At 41.5% G+C, this 17,832-nt stretch overlaps 1 protein-coding gene across 1 annotated transcript; it reads right to left on the bottom strand.

Moving 5' to 3' along the window:
- Nucleotides 1-971: 971 nt before the first annotated feature.
- Nucleotides 972-14,035, bottom strand: LOC310930583 (lysine-specific demethylase RSBN1L-like; the record flags this gene model as incomplete). The annotated part of the gene is made up of 8 exons (XM_083893615.1): nucleotides 972-4,030; nucleotides 6,100-6,211; nucleotides 6,735-6,902; nucleotides 7,097-7,239; nucleotides 7,345-7,482; nucleotides 11,727-12,391; nucleotides 13,174-13,290; nucleotides 13,546-14,035. 8 exons carry the CDS (start codon nucleotides 14,033-14,035, stop codon nucleotides 2,351-2,353), a joined length of 3,513 nt encoding a protein of 1,170 aa, XP_083749741.1. The 3' UTR covers nucleotides 972-2,350.
- Nucleotides 14,036-17,832: the final 3,797 nt, after the last annotated feature.

Raw genomic sequence — 17,832 nt, 5'->3', positions numbered from 1 at the left:
AAACACCCCAATGTCCCTCAAAGCTACTTTATTTTTTGTCAACTCAGGCCTTCTCCACACGGAAACAGAACTCCCTATGAAATCTTTGTTTTCGTTCTTAAATTTTTTTTTGTCAACAGCATTGTATCAAGAAATGACTCCATTCATACGAAACCCCGCAAAACGACGTGCAGCTCAGTCCGCTGTTGTTATGTGACGTCCATCGGGGGTTGAGGTCTATAGAGGTGGGGCTGTGACGTCACCATTTATTTTCCCATTGTTGCATTTATTACTCCAGCCGTTCACGACTCCCAAAACACTGGTTGTGTGTGGATAAAAAGCCGTTCGTATACAAAACCTCTGCAGATCGTCCTTTACTTGTTTTGCGTGTACATGTCCTTATTAGACCCATGTGAGTTCTTCACACTGTGGTGCACAGGTGTTAAATAGCACTACATTATTCTGGCATTCACATGACTGCCTTCTGGTGTGGAACAGAACTGGTGAAGTGCACACACACAACACTGAAGCGAGCACCACGTCACTGACCGTAGGAAATAGACTAGCATGCGCTGTGAGTCATGTTTGTTGAATCACTGTCACCACAAGCGTCTCTGTAAAGCAGTTAGAAATCTCACAACTTCTGCAATTTGAATGTAAATGGAGAACTTTCCTCCTTCAGACATAATTTGCACTGTTTCCTTCCTTGAAAGTGACATTCAACACTTTGTCCAAAAAGCGACTTACAATAAATGCATCGTATTTTGCTGTACTGCTGAGCTACACTGTACTGTACTGTCCTGCTGAGGTAGATTCTGTGCTTGTTTAGCAATTCCAACATTACATAAGCTGCTTTTGAGTATTTAAACACAACATATAGCATATTAGCAACTTCATTTAGCATTTGAATAAAAGCTCTAATAGACTGATGGCAATTAGGACACTAGTGCTTGCCACATGATCGCTACAACTTTGCTATAATATAAAGATAAATATTCAAACCATGACAATATGAAAAGCAGGAGAGACATTAAAATGTCAGTTATATTTCTGAACCATTTATTGAGAGGTTCTGAGCAGAGTATAAATCACACTACCAAGTCTTATCTTAGGAAATAAAATGTATTTACAACAAATTTTTCCACATACGTTGGTTTCAAATAAAAACAGACAGTAAATAATATAAATAAGTTCTATGGAAAATAAAACTTGTCTTACAAAAAATATATGCAATTTCTGTATACATTTTCTCACATTGGTGCTAATAACATCTATACTGTACAGTTTTGGTACATACAGTATCATTTACAGCCCTGTGCGAGTCAAAGTCCAGTCTGAAAACACCAAATCCTCCCATTTTGGAGTGTTGATATAAACAAACCCCATCGTCAAAAGCAACAAGGCAAAGAGGACGTCAGTAGGAGAGCTCTGTGGCTCGCTGACAAGTTTCTTCCAAACATTAACACAGGTGACATTTCCTACAGCGAGGGGTGACGATGGTCGTTTTCAGATTGGCGAGTCCAGTACCTAAAAAAAGGTGCTTTAAGAGCGAAGCCAAGTAGTGCACAGGCACTGACACACTGGTCACGTAACATGTTGTATAGAGCCTACATACACACCTGCTAACAAACGTGAAGTCACCTACTCGGCTTACATTCTTAGGCACTGTTAAAAATAATGAAATGATGAGTGAATCCTCCTTTCATTACATCAGTCAGTACGTTTACATGATATCAGAATAAAATTAATGATTGTGTTAGTTTGACTAAAACTGGACCGTTTAAAAAGCAGCTGAACATTGTACTGAAGTGAATTTCTCACAGTTGGACAAACACAGCCAGATAATGAGAGTCGAGTTACTACTGCACGTATACATTAAGTAGGACTCGAGCTGACCTGGGTCCTCTGTGCCACAGAGATAATAATGGAAGCTGGTAACACAGAAGCGATAAAGATGTGGCAAAATCTGGGCCGATATGTTATACTGGACTGATGAGGAGATAAATTCTACGCTCTATCAGCTAAAAAAATTTATATTTTTTAAGTTAACGGATGGTAGGAAGACTCAGAATGGCGTTTGACATGTAACAACTAGCCACCAGCTAATACCAACAAGCAGAACCAGGGCATTATCTGGTGCAGTGGTGGTGGACACTCTTCATTTGATAAAATCAATCCTCGGCCAGTGTTTGTATACTGGGATAAGGACAGTAGTCCATTTGAATCTTGGACTGTGTGAAAACGACTATGTCAGCAAAGTAATGGAATGCACCCACTCGTCTGTAGAACCAAAGGGAGGATGTATTTTCAATTATTTGAACAAAGCCTTGGCATAAGTTGTACAGTAGAAATAGAAGACTGGACATTCGTATTAAGAAGTCTTCTCTGTTTGGGCCTGTGTGTGTGTTTTTAGAGGCTGTTTTAACAAGTGCTGCTGTAGGGGTGTGGCAGGTTTTCCCTGCATCGAGTCCTTTACTCTTGGTCCTTTAGAGGACACAACTGTCCGACTGTCAGATCCAGGCTTTGAGGACGAGCCTCGAGAGTCACTGTGGTGCTGAGTCTTAGGCCGACTGTCTGTGAAGGAAAGGGCAAATGTTTGGTGAGCCTCCATTGGCTTAAAGAGGTCAAAGGTGATGAGCGTCCGTGGTGGTTTGTGTTCTGTTGGTGTAGGAACAGAGGACTTCTTTTTCTCGTCCTTACTGCCGACATCTTTATCCCTCTTTCCTTCTTTTTTAACTTGGATATTTGCAGCTTTTTGAGCAGCCGCCTTCTCATCGTCCCTCCCTGGCCTTGCCTGCACACCCTGCGTACTGGAGGAGTTGCCGTCTTTGCCCTCCTTGTGTCCACTCCTCTCCTTCTTCCCATGTGAAGACTTGTGTTTGTGTGACAAGGACTCTCGAGCGTCGTCTCTGGTGGATGCTGCTTGTGTGCCCCCCCGGTCTTTATCATGCTCCTTCTCTCTCTTGACATGCGGGTGTGTCTTTGAGTCCCACTTATCATCTTTCTGAGTATGGAGAGATGTTTGAGAGCTTTTGCTGCCCTCTCTTATCCGCTCCTCGTCCTCTTTTTTCCTCATCTGTGGCAGAAGCTGCGTCGATGTACTTCCCTCTCTTCCTGGCTCTGCTTTCAATTTCTCTTGCTCTCTCATCCTGTCCTTCTCTCTATCCTTGTCTTTGCCCCTGTCCTTTTTGTCCCTCTCCTTCTCTTTACTCCTATCCTTGTCCTTCTTCTCCTTCTCTCTTGGCTTTTCCCTTTCATCTTTCTCTCTTTTTCCTTTGTCCTTTTCTTTTTTGACAGGCAGTGTGTGAGAAGTGGTCATTACACTATCTTTCGCTTTCTCTTTCAGACCTTGACCTGGCAGGACAATCTTAGCCTGCTGCCTCTCCTCCTCCACATGATTCTCTTTCCTACTTTGCTGTAGTGATTTAAAGGACGCACCGTCCACTGCACCCTCATGGTGACCTCTCTGCTGAGTCTGACATGTGTCTGCACTTCTGTCTTCCCCTCCCTTACTACCCTCTCTCTTGTCTTCCTCTGTTTTAGGCTCCATTAGTGTGTGAGTGATTGGACCCTCGTCTCTCTCCTTCTTGACTAAAGGTGCAGACTGTGTCATTGACGACTCCTTCATCTCAGCTCTGCTCTCTTGCTCTTCCTCCTTGAATAGGAGTCTTGGTATTTGTGAGGGTGGCTCATCCTGTTCTTCAATGTCCTCCTGCCCCAACTTCATCATTTCATGCGTAGCAGGGTCACACTCCTTCTCTTCTAACTCCTCATCTTCCTCCTCCTCCTCCTCTTCCTCCTCCTCTTTGATGTGAAGTGTGACTTCTGTATTAGCACACCTTTCTTCCTCCTCCTCCTTCCTTTCATGTTGGTGATACTGTTGAAGTCGGATGTGCCAGGCCAGACTGCAGACAGCAGACACCGTTTTGAACTGGTGGATGACTCCTCTGGGGATGAAGTAGATGTCGTCGTGGTAGAGCTGGATGCGGGCGTATCGGATCCCCTCCCTTCGTAGCTGGTTCAGCTTGGCATCATCGATCCACTGCACACACTGTGTAAAAGCAAAGACGAGACCATGTGAGGTTCAGCAAGGTTCAGTAAAATGACAAGGAAATATTTGAACCCAATCTTTGTGTTTTTGAGAGAATGAGACCCTAACTATTATTATGTGACGTAAGTAAAAGTACATTTCAAAGCTCACATAGAGCGTTCTTGTTGCACATATGTGTTAGTTATGGAGGTCTACTTACATACATTAACTTGTTTTTATGGTTAAAAACCTCCTAGTTGCTGTAAACTAGCCGATAGAATTCTCTCCTTACTGACAATGTCCTCAGCTGCGATATTTCAGACTGAAATCTCACACCCAGAAGACAGACTTTGTTGTGATAAGCCAGCCAGCGCAGAGCCTTCCAAACTGTCTTTTGATTGGCCAATACCCGGAAGTCACATAATTAGCACACCAGCTCTCAGAAGCGCAGCTCCCCCTCTGGAACGGTGGATGCACTGCTCCTCATTATCAAAACAATTGTTTTAACAATGTTTAAAAATAGCTTCTTCACGACTCCCCGCCGCAGTCCCTTTTATGACTTTGACCCGGAGTCAGACCCAGAGTCAGAAGACACTGTCGCTCGTGAAACACCTCCACAACAGACGTTATTCTTCTTCTGCGGTTCAATGTACGCAACCGGATGTGCCCGGACTAGTGCCCGGAGCAGGACGATCTGCTGTTCAGGAGAAATGCTGTTAACGTAACCAGAAGGGAGATGGGCTAAGAGGCTAAGCAGTCTGGCTTATAATGACAGCTCTGATAATGACTGCCATCATTTTTTGTGAATTTAAGATAGAATATGAAATATTTCTGCATTAAAATATCTAAAAGCAAAGAATAATATATATATTTGTATATACACGTGTATATATAAATATGTATATGTATATGTATATGTATATGTATATATATATATATATATATATATATATATATATATATATATATGAAAATAAATACACACCCTCCAGTGGAGGATAAAGCGGTAGATAACGGATGGACATAGAAATCCATAGAAAACTGTATTTACATTCAAGGTAATGGATGTTTTCATTTTGTTAACTTTTAATGACCCATCTCCACAATTGTGAATTTACAATGGAGGTTTTACAGAACTTTGACTGAATTATATGAGCACCACGACAGGCAACAACATGTACAGCGCACACACACACTTGACTTTGCTCCACCCTCTCCTATTACTCTCCTGTGCATCACACAGTGCCGGCTGCATGACTTCCAGTAACCTCTACATCTACCGTAAAGCACAGAGCTAATTTGCAACTACATTTGTGTATTTTACTGTATATGACGACCAGAGCAAACCCCATATCAAACAAGGAGGGAAGTTAATATTCTGTGCTACTACTACTACTTAGCCAGTGTGTTTTGTTTTTGCATTTTATTGTGTGTATGTTACTAACAGATCAATCATCACAATCAAACCACGTCGTTTGATATTGCTGTGATACAGAAATACAGCAGATGCAGCAGGAATGACACACTGTGTGTTTCAATTCTGAGTCATCTATATTTTACTGATAAAAGGGAATCCTTCATCCCCATGGAGCTTTGGCGCCCCCTCTGTTTGGGAACTATGGTAATAAATCATTTTAATTTTAAAGCTGTTACTTGATAGCTCTATATTCTGACAGCTACCGCTGATCTAGAATGTTTGCTCAGCGACAGGAGTCGCAGTCAGAGACACTGTTTGACCAATCTTCTGACTATCATCAGATTATTTTTGGATCTGTACAATCTCCTGACAGGAATATCTGTTGTTTTAGCAGCACTTTTGCACCAACTACTAACTAATTTAGCAGTGTGGTGTTAAACAGGTCTTTAACAGTGGGTTTATCTGTATGTTTTAGAGAGGAAACACAGCCGCCTGTTGCTGGAAACCAGGTTGATGAGAACTGTTAAAACTGTGGCAGCTGTAATTCCCAATTTGAACGACCTTCTTCTTCTTCTTGTTGCTCGAAACATTGAAAAGACAATATTTTAAAATGTTTAACTAGCATCTACTTATATTTGGTGTAATCTGCTGCATTCTACTTGACAAGACTCACCTGAGACAGAGGCGGTTCATGGAGATCCAGCTGCAGCCTCATGACCACTTCTGGGAAATCTCCAGCGTGGAAACAAACAACATCTTTGGTGATCCGGGCAGGAATATCGCTGCTGGAAGGCAATAAATCAAGCCCCGTTTACAGTTCTGAGTTCAATTGAGATCTCTTTTTTTATTGCTACATAGGCTACTTTCAAATGACCAGGCTGAAGTGAGTCATTTTCTCCCTATGATCTGACAGAATATGTGGACATGTGATTAGAATTCATGCACTGTATTGACATCATTGACTTGTACTGTGGGTGGAAGAGCGGCAAAATAACACAACAATGGAAGTTGTTGTGTTAAATTTAATATGACAGCTTCCATTTCTGAATTTCCCCCATAGGGACCAATAAAGGTACATCTTATCTTGCATATTATCTCCCACTTCCATACCAAGTTGTCTCATATTTAGTATCACATTTTTCTGTTGTTGACACATACATTTAGGTATGTGACCGTTGTGGCTGGTGATCTGAACATAGTGTCAGTGAAATTAGATCAAACATCTTCTAGATAGGGTTACATACTATGCATAAGTGTGCACGTGAATGTTCATGTCGCATGGTGAAAAAGGAGCCAGAGAGTACTTACTCTTCTCCGCAGCGAACAGCCTTCAGCACACCTACAGCAGCAGTGGTCTGCCTCTCAAAGCCCTGACCGATGTGATCAGCGTGAGCTCGAGTCCGATCCTCAAACAGCATTTCGCGAGGCTCACTGGTTCTCGGTAGATACTGCAGGTTCTTTATCTCATTGGTGGATCTGAAAGGTGTTATTCACATATACAGCAGTCAGGTTGTGTTGGTGGCATGCTGTCGTATCAGGACAGAGATAAGCTGAATATATAGATATAGTTTTGCTGCGTCAGCTCTTCTTGTAGCGTATATTTCCTAAAGGCCGGTGCTGGTGAGACAATAACACCTGTGCCCTGGTAAACATTTACAGACTTCACACACCTTTTCCTTTTAAAGGGTGACTTTGGCATGTCTGCCAAAGGGATCATCTGTTCTCCAGGTCTGACCCACATGATGGGGCCGTCGTCGCTCTCAGTGGGACTCTGCAGCCGCAAACTGGAGAATGTTCCCCAAGGCAGAGTCCGCTGCAGACACCGGGTGAGAAAAGAGATGTTCACACATCCACTCGCTGTGTACACACACACACACACACACACACACACACACCAACACACAATAAAATCACTAACCTCCAGGAAGGGAGAGTCTTCCAACATGCTGATGAACTCTGGGAAATAATCTCCGACCTCTTCATCCACAGCGCCGACCAGACTAACCTGCCGCATGGCCCCGGCACGGTATGTTCCCTGGGAATATGTCCGCTTCACCTGCAGCCAGAGAGCACAGAGGAAAGTGATCAATAAATCTGACATTATAAATCTACAACTAACAACAACATATGTCGTCTGTAGATTTTACTGTTGAAGCACTTTTTCATGGGCAGCTCCTCATGCTCAGGTGTATTATTAATGTAAATGGTGTGACTTCCTGTTAGGGTTTGTAATCAATACAGTCTTAATTATAAAACTGCCACTCGATTATCTTTACCTGATGGGTTTTCTGCAGGGGTGCAGCAACAATAATTCTCAAACCTGTACCGATTCCTGGACTCTTTGAGTATCAGCTGATTGGATGCCAATTTTTTTAATCACTTAAAAGACTGCAATCATTAAATAATTGGACTTAAATCTTGCATTCATATGTTTGTAAAACCAAATTGTACCTTGTTGAAATAAAAAAAATTAGGAACCAGCAGACACTTGGTAAAGAAGTTTTAAACAACACAAGGAATGAGATTTTAAGTGAAAACCAGTGATTACATAAGTGTGGGCCACACCCCCCGGTGGGTACCGACGGTACTGCAGATAACACGTGACAGGTCACTAAAAACAAATTGTTTTGAATTTCTTGTCATTTTAAGCTTTGTAATCAAGTTCCACATAACTATAAAATACTTGCAACCTTGTTTTAAGAAGTTATTAGAGGTAATAAGACAAAGTCACTGCATTTTTCTTTATAATAATATTATTATTATTATTATTCATACATTGCATGTGAGTGACTTTTTATCAACATTCTGTGGACCAAGTATAACAGGTGTCACTCACATTTGCCAACCCCTCACATTAATACTAAACAACATACTGTATCATTGATATTTGTTGGGATCACATTTGATGGAACATTTCCAAGTGCTGGTGGAGCATTCAGGTGGAAAAAAAGGTAAGAAAAAAGCTGTGCGCCCGACAGCTGATCATACTAAACATTTCAGAGTGCCACAAAAGACATTCACAATTTCAATAGGGTTCTTGGCTTAGAATTAACTGGTGGAAAAGTCCTACCTGACACTACTTAGTACAAGCAAACTAACTTCATAACCACCCTCTGACCATGGATGCAGCTTTTTGACTGAGTAAGCAGCAGCGTAAAAATTGACACAGGTTTTTGGAAACAATGATTGTATTTTCAGAGCACCTGCCACCAGCATCTGCCTGCCACTTAAATACAAAGACACACTTGTGGTTATCATGGGGAGCAACAAACTAAAGGGCCAGTTAGAGGAGGATTTCGCGAAACCTTGGAAAAATTCATCAATCTTTGTATCATGTTCTGTAAAATACAGCAGGTTGTGTGTGAGGGCATCACATGAAGACTTTTCATAATCTGTTGAGTTACACCATGTGTTAGCACCATCATTAAAGAACACAATGTCAATTCTGATGCTAAATATGACATTATAAAAGAAATGTGTGTGTGTATATAACCAATACAGACGTCAGTAAATGAAAACGAGGAGCTTTTCAGCAGCAGCAGTTATACATCATCATGTCCTGCCTCCTGTATGCTCCTGCTGTTTTAACTTAAAAACAAATCACTTTTGTTATTTTTATGCCAAGCATAGGCATTGCTCCACAGTTTTCAAGCCCACAGAATGCAGGCTTTGGGAAACAATAGTGTCAGCTCACGTTCACTTCCTCTCTTACTGATCCCAGTTCAAAACAAAAAATTACTTTTGAGTCTGATTAAACACGTTAGTCCAACTAAAATTGTACTAAATCTAATTGGTCAAAGCTGGACTAACACACCTAGATAATGGAAGCTGAATTACTCATTCATGTAAAACTTCAATAGGACCAGATTCAGCCTCAAGCTGGCCTGGGCAGGCGCTCTCTGCACATGTATGCAGCACCACAGTTCCTACCCCTGGTTAATATCTGCAACTAGTTGAAGATACGTGTCGGTACACAGAAATAGACAACAGCAACAACGTCACTCCACGTGCTAAAATCTAGCTGCAAGTTAAACCAGAAATTGCCAAGCTGAAGGAAGTCATATCGCCACCTCACAAAACGGAGACAGACACACTTCATTCAATACGTGAATTCCTGACCAGCGCCTGTATACTTGGACAAGGACAGTCCCATTAAATGACCAAATTAAGCAACAACTGTAGTTCGACATAAAGTGCAAGGAAACTTACTGGCAGGTAAAGAAAACCCTGGTCTTTCTTTTAGTCACGACTGTTCCTCGTTTAAAGCACTTATTGCGACTAAGCAATCCAACTGCAGAGTAGACAATCCGCTTCCTGTTGACACCAGCATGCCCTGTTTTTGTGAGTGGCTGTGTGATAAGTGCTTATGGAGGGAAAATGTTTCCGAGAGCTGAAATGTACATCTGGACAAATATAATTTTCATGAAAATGCAGTTTCAAAAAGATGACAAGTTAGTGTGGACTTAGCCTCGGGTAAAGTGTTCTGTGGTATGCATGCGGGTGCAGTATTCAGGCGAGCTGTAAAATTAAATAGGTGTAATAACAAAGTATCCATTACTGTGTGTGAAAATGTGATTTCTGAAACGTCATGTCAGTTTAACAGCAAACACAGGACTCGGTCACTCACTGGAATTGAGACGCAACACTGCTGCATCACCATTATTGTTTTAAAGAAAAGAACAAATCTACACTTGCGACATGCTCACAGTTTTACTGAGAACAGCAACAGAATATAACGCATCATCTGCCTTACGTCGGTAGTGGAGAAAAGCAGACAAGCCTCAGGAATATGCAATAACAAAGCATGTGGAGTGTCTCTAAGAGGAATAGAGAAAAATGACTCTGCGCTCAGTTATGGCTTTAGAGCTGATGCTAATATATTTCTAGCTCTCAAATACAAAACTATGCTTCCTTTATTGTTCTCGTGCTCATTATATGAAAATGTGTCCCAAAAAAAAAAGGCAAAAGCAAATGTTTTCCTCAGACTGAGCAATCGTCAATGGTGTTTATAATTCAATTCACAATTTAAACGTGGTCAGACAAATAACGTCAAATCATTCAGGTATGATTTATTTATTTTTATAAATATATAATTTTGTTAGCAAATCAGGCAATGTATATAGCCAAAAAAAGAGACAACTCTCTCTCTCTCTTTGACCCTGGCAGTTCTTGTTTAGTGACTGTAGTAAAGATGTCTCTGTGGTCTTGTAGAGCTGCTTATGAAGCCAAATCTGCTCAGCCAATCTTCCCTCAGATGCCTCCACTGAGTGTGCAGAAAGCACAATAGTTAGAAGAATGCAGAGGGTTTGGGAGCCCTCACATGTGACATGCACATCCTTCCACCAGACATGGAGTATTAACCAGTCTTACACAAAGCAAAGACACTAAACAAAACATCCATCCCAAATGACCAAAGCAGTCAAAGCACGTACAATAACATTGAACTTGAGTTTATTAAACTTTCTTTCGTGCTAAGAACAGCTGTTCACACTTGGATGTTTCTCCTGTGACCACATATGATGGGGTCTGGGCTTCCCTGCCCTTTATTCAAATACATAGTGACATCATGACTGTTTGTCTGACTGTACAGCTACATCTGTCGTCAGTGTGTTTGTGTCTGTGCCTCTGTGTGAGTGAAAGACAGCAAGAGCGAGAGAAAAGAGAGGAGCTGTGTGAATCGAAGCATTTCTCGAGTTTTACCCTTTAGAAAAGATGAATTATATGGCAATCAGAGTGAATACTGTGTTGGTGGCAAATGCATTGATAAATAAGTGCTGATTAGTGTAATACTGCTGTAAAACGATTGGGAGGTCTGATCCAATTTCGATGGATAGCATTCATGCAGCTACGGAATGTGGACAAATGTGTGATCGGATCTGAGGACACATTCAGGACACATTAGTTCAGGACCTTTCAGACCTGAACCAAGTGTGACCTGGCCATGTTCAGAACACTGAGGATAGATATTAATACCAGGTCTGAACAGGGTCAACGAAGCTGACACACAAGCACTAATCCAACCGAAGATGCCAAACTCGGAGATTGCCAAAGACAACACGAGCAGCCACTGAAACACTGTGAACAGGGGAGCACAGATAGATTTAAGCGTCCTGAAAACATCTATCCATCAACAGCCTGGAGAAAAGCTGATGCACAGTTAATCTGAAAACTTGATGAAGCGGCTGTGTTGTTTCAGCTTGTAGATTATGTGCTGCTTACGCCTCCTAAACACAAACAGTGTGGACACTTCAGCACCCTCTTGTACACAGAACGTGGTCAAATACAAAGCAGTGCTCTCACCTGAGAGTAGAAGTTAACCATCGTTGTCGTCTCGATGTCCTTCTTCCCTAGCACCTCCATCTTCACTGGCGCGTTGGGGAACTTGTAGGAAAAGTAGTCCAGGAAGTCTGGTAGACAGGATGCCGCTCCATGAATGATCCCCATCACAAAACTGGCGGCTTGGCCCTCGTCCTCACTGAAGGACAAGGTCACAAACTCCTGGGCGAAGCGCTGCATCTCGGCCGGAGACAGAGCAGAGAGCTGGTCCACATAGGCGTGTGCCACAGACGCTCCGCCGTTGGCCTGCTGCTCAATGTGGATCAGATGTCTAAACTCCAGACTGGACAAGCCCGGCACTGGCGTGCAGTGGAGCGGGGAGCTGTAGCCCAGCCTTTCCCTGACCATGGAGGCAGATGTAGCAGCAGTAACAGGATCCTGATGGTGTTGTTGTGGTGCAGTGGAGGTGTGCAGTAGGCTGCTGCTGTCGTTCCCATTGATTTGACTGAGGAACTCGGGTATACCCAGAGAAACTCCTGAACACGTCGTCTGACACGAGCGATGGTACATTTTGGGCCGATATCTCTCCTTCACCCTATCCCCGTCTTTGTGCTTCTTTTTCTTCTTCTTCTTGATCTTCTTCAGCAGGAGGTCTTCCTCTGAACCAGCTTTGGGCTTCTCGTTGGGCTCTGTGAGACAGAATGAGCATCATTTTGCAGGCCTGGTACAGTGTTGGACATCACTTTAAACTTGAGGATGACATTTCAACTAGTATTAGTTGCTGCTGATTGACAAAACTTTAAATGTCTGATATTGATAGGAATTGTACAAATGTTACATAACATATAACAATTTTCAGCTGCACAATATCCACTGACTTCATTATCTGATTAATGCGTATACATGTTTACAGAATATGTCTACGCTCAGATTCCTCGACGGTGTCTTAATTCATTTCTTGTGTGACTTTATATTGGCAAAGGTAAACAGAGAATACTGTTTACGTGGCACTGTCTTATTCAGACTGCTATTGTAATCTGGTTAATTAAGATTTAGAGTATCAGACCAGTCATAATGTATGAATATCTGAACATCTTAAAAAGGTGATGATTACTGTCACATGCAGCATAAGTCAAAAGTAAAGAGCACGTTTGGAGGAAAATGTCCTGTACTGTAGGTTTCAGTGCAAGAACAACACAATAAGACTTGATCTGGCATGTGGGAGATGTTTGGACTCTACGCAGAGTTATGTCTTATTCATGTTAAGGTGACTATAGGGATTACTAGTGTCCATGATAACAATAAATAAATAAAAAGGAGTGTCTATATAAAAACAAAGCTGAGCCTGAGACAAACCTCTAAAGCTGTGTGTGTGTGTGTGTGTCATCTGTAAGAGACTTGTGTGACTCAGTAAAAAGTGAAAAATAACTTTCCACCTTCAATGGTCAGTGACACCTGAGACTTTCCTCACCTTTGAGTGGGGAAATCACTTCTCCGTTTTCTCTGGCGTCGTGGACAGGTGGTAGTTTGTGATTATTCCAGTCTTTATTCTTCTTCTTCTCTCGTTCTTTCTCCTTCACACGATGCTCTGAGAGAAGCAGAGGAGAAGAAGACGTGCTGCAGTGAAATGCTCTTACATTCATGAAACTGACGCACAAACATTTCCACGTGTATACATTTCCATCTGGGCCTCATAAACACTGGGGCCTGTGGTACAGTGTATTGTGTAATAATTTAATTAATTATTTAATTACAGCATTGTTTCGTATGTAATGGTTTTGAGTGTTTTTACAGCGTGGCTGAGTTGAGTGTTGAATGGTGCGGGCTGCCCGTGTTGACCTACCTCTCTGGAGCGTTTTCCCGTCGCCGTTCTCCGTCTTTGTATGGTAGCTAGCTGGGCTCAGTCTCTCCACACCCGCGGGGGAGCTCCGCTGCGCTTCGCCGCCTTTCTCCTTCTCCTTGTGTCGCTTCTCTTTCGCCTTCTTCACTTTCACGGGCGAAGCGAGGAAGTTGCTGATTTTGAATATTTTCCGAGCGGGAGTCGCTGGCACAGCGGCGGCGGTGGAGTGGCTCGCCTTGGCCGGGCCGAAACTCCATTTCGCTGGGCTCCCACAACTCTGCTTCCCGTTGTGTTTTTCCCCTGCGCACACCTCTCCGTTCACTTTCCTGTGCTTCAGGCCCTTCTCCTCCACCCGGATCTTCTTAGGGGCCGGTGGGTAAGAGTCACTGGAAGACTGCGGTCGGCTCTCCGGCGGCCGCTTGGCTATCAGGGGTTTAGAGGAATTTGTTTTACTGTTTGCTGCGAAATGCATGGAGTCCACGGACTCGGCCATCTTGGAAGTTTCTATTTTTTACGGTCAGACGTAAGTGGTGCGTGAGAGCCAGGCCGAGGGCGGGGCTTGGTGAGTGACGTCAGACGCACAGAGGCTGCAGAGTGGCGGAGAGAAAAAACACCTCCTCAATGGAAACAGATCCAGGAGTGAAAGGAGCGTTAAAAACAAAATAACAGAAGAGAACAGTGCCAAATTACATTGGATATTTCATCCCAATCGGTATAAAAAATAGAAAAAAAATACTATTTATTCCTAACTTCTATAATAATCACGACAGCAATACTGGAGTGGCGATATGATGATAACATTACAGTGATAAAATACTAGTTCTAATGTAATATCCAGGTACTGCATTAGAACAGATCATTACTACTAATAGAAAATTCTAAAGTTAAAGTTCACCGATCCTTCATCTTTTGTTAAAACTATGAAATACACTGCTTCTTGTTTTTATTTAGTTTCAAAGTCATCTCATAAAAGGAGCCATCAAAGGACACCTGTGTCTCTGTAGTGCGTGTCATTATTTAAATTATCTCTTTGATATTAATACTTTGAATTAATGTATTTGTGCGAATTTAAAGAACATAATAAATACATTTACATGTATTGGCACCAACAGCAGCACAGTAAAATTTACAAAGATGTTATTATTATTTTATTTTTTTTATTGTTGTTTTTTTGCCTTTCATAACTGAGCGGATTCATTTAGTAATCGTTGCTGTAGTACCTGTCTCTTTCACTAGGTGGTGTATTTGTCTGATGTACACACTTGGATCTCTGCAGTAAACTAACTAATAAAATACAATCAATGTAATACAATTACAGTTCACATTTGCATGTTAAAAGTTACTTAGTTGTATTTCTTTTTTTTAAATAGTATTGGAATTTGGTAAATATAAATAAAACGCAGTTTGAAATGAGCACAAAATGGACGACCTTATTTAAAGAGTTGTAAAACCTTTATATATAAGGTCCACCAGAGTTTTCCAGACATTTGTGAGCATATAACTTGATTTATATTCTTACTATTACTTACTTTTAATCTTAGTTTACAGATCCATCTGTTGATAATGGAGTGTGAATCTGTCCAAGCTGAGATGTTTCTTAAAGTGACTCTAGGTGGCAGTATAGTGGTAAGGATATACTCAGAGTCTGTCAGACGCAGCTGTGTCATTCTCCATAAAAATATTAAAAATATTAGTATTGTTAAAAACATGTTTGTGGGCGGGGTTTCCCAGCATGCTTTGTATGATGCTGCAGTGGTTACATGTGTTCTTTGGCACATGGTGGTGATGGTTAATGTTCTAAACTCCATTGTTCTTCTCTGTTTATTGTGTTGTTGACTGTGTGTGGTTTTACAGTCTGAACCACATGTGAGACTTTAGCCATGTTAGTTATGTCCAGATTGGCCTTGTATTTTAGATTCATGGGTTTAATTGTAGTTGTAGTGACAGAAAAGGGTTATTGGTGTGAGATGTTATTGTCTTTAATGAAGCAGCTCACTGTAGTATCATACACCACAGTATTTGGTTTGTTTAATCGCATCCCATTTGTTGATTTAATGTTAACAATTTGTCAGTAAAATGTCTGAAATGCGTCTCTCTCAAAAGAATCTAGAATTCAACTTAAAGTATTGTTTTTATTTTGTAAGAAAACAAACACAATGTGTGAGATTACAATTCTTCTGTGAGTTGTCTCGTCTCGTCTGTCTTTTATAGGATTCTCTGGTCTGCAGCCTCTGCAGTCTTAATCTGGAATAGTGGATAACTCACATTGTTTATTGGGTTACACTAAGCGCTGACACTTGAACGGTTGCTATAGAGAAGAAGACACAGTTCATAGCATAATAAAAGTTATTCTTAATTCCCGTAACACAAGGCAGTGTCTTTCTATATAAACCACCTTTAGATGGAAAATATTTTAAACCCCTGGGTTTTATAATCAAATTCATCCTTTTTATCTATTAAATGTCACAAGAAACATTTTTTGCTTGAACACATTTAAATATTTGTTGCATGCTGTTACTTGTCCAAATGATGGTTTAAAATTAAAGTAACACTATGTAAGATTGGAAGACGATAATTGGCTCCATCTCAACCAGATAAAGTGGTTAAACCTTATTTATTCATTGACACATCAAAATTCTGACTTTTAATTGTCAATGTCAACAACTTTACTCAGGTAAATGACCTTTGACCTTTGTGTTTGTTAACAATATCTGTTTTAGTGTTTTTCTCTTTTTATTTACATTTTTATTAATTATTTGTCTGGCAGAGCACGAGAAACAATTATATATGAATGCATTAATATTGCATGAACTATTGCAGCCCAAAACCAGCTGGAGATGTTTTTATGGAGTTGGTCAGGAAAGGTCAAACAAAACCTGGGTGATGTTCGCCTCCACTGTGTACAATGTATGTTTTCTATTAACCACAGCTGGTAAATAAACTGACTGGTGCATGAATCCATTCAGTATGAACATCAGCCTGTGATGACAGAAAAGAAAACAACTTTAATGTCTTTATGTGTTTACTACAAAATGGCAAAAATAAAAAGCACAATAATTCCTTCTGTCATGGAAAAATACAAGTTTAGTTCTCATGCAAGTTGATCTCATGTTGCGCCTGCTCTTCATATCCTTCACGGCGACTCTCAGCGATTCTTAAATATAAATTCTAAACAATGTCTTAATGAGGTCCAGGCTTTTGGACCAGAAACAAATTGACCTGACGTCTTCTAGAGCTGGCTCGCTGTGGGAAATCCAGCCCAGATGTGAGTGACACTCTCTTGTTTTATTTTTAAGCATCACTGTCATTCAGATGACCAATGAAAATCATTTTCACACACGGCAAAGGAATGTATCAGTTACCAAAGTATGAAGGATTCAGTAGTGGACAAACCATTTACTGAATGTGTGTGTGTGTGTGTGTGTGAGAGAGACAGATGACAGAAACAGACGAGGAGGCAAACTTTAATTCCAAACAGACACACAGTGATCCACGCGGATTATAGCAGGTGTCGTGTCGTGTAACAATATTGCTAAATGATTATGTTTATTTGTTCTCCTCATGCAAACTGTGAGTCAATGGAGTCATATTTTCCAGGTAGGTTGGTACCTTCAGGCAGACAGATTAAGTGTGGGATTACGAATAGTCTGGCAAAGCCTGCACTATGACAGTTGTTGGGTTCACTCCTGTTCAGCTGGAAAACGCTGGACACTTATGCACGAAGCAGACACGAGCGACGACAGTGGCTCCTCTGCACCAAAGTGGATGAAGCTGAAGTGGTTTGTCAGGAAGCCCGGGCAGTGAAGCCGGACTGATGGTCACATGTTTATACTGGTCTGTGTGTTTACATGGTTCAGGATAGAGAGCGGGCCAAGTCAGCTCGCTGGGGGAATTCAAAACACTGAGGGCACCCTGAGGAGAAAAAAAACTGCTGCTGTCCATAAATGGGTAAAGACAAGAGTGAGGGTATAATTGGGATTAATCACGTAAGAGCTCGTGTTGTAGATTTTTATTATCATTATACCTAATTTAGTAGTGACTAGCGTTGTTGCCTTACAGCAAAAAGGCGACCCAGTTCAACCGAGGGCCTTTCTGTGTGGAGTTTACATGTTCCTCCGTGTGTGTGTGTGTGCGTGTGTGTGTGTGTGTGTGTGTGTGTGTGTGTGGGGGTGTGCGTGTGTGTGTGTGTGTGTGTGTGTGTTTTCTCCAGTTTCCTCCCACAGTCCTAAAACACACAGAGGCAGTGCCGGCCCAAGCCTTTATGGGGCCATAAGCGGAGTTTGATTTGGT

This window comes from Microchirus variegatus (genome assembly GCF_963457635.1).
Source record: "Microchirus variegatus genome assembly, chromosome: 8".
Classification (NCBI taxonomy): Eukaryota; Metazoa; Chordata; class Actinopteri; order Pleuronectiformes; family Soleidae; genus Microchirus; species Microchirus variegatus.
Note: the sequence above shows the minus strand (reverse complement) of the source record. Positions and strands in the feature narration are given on the sequence as shown.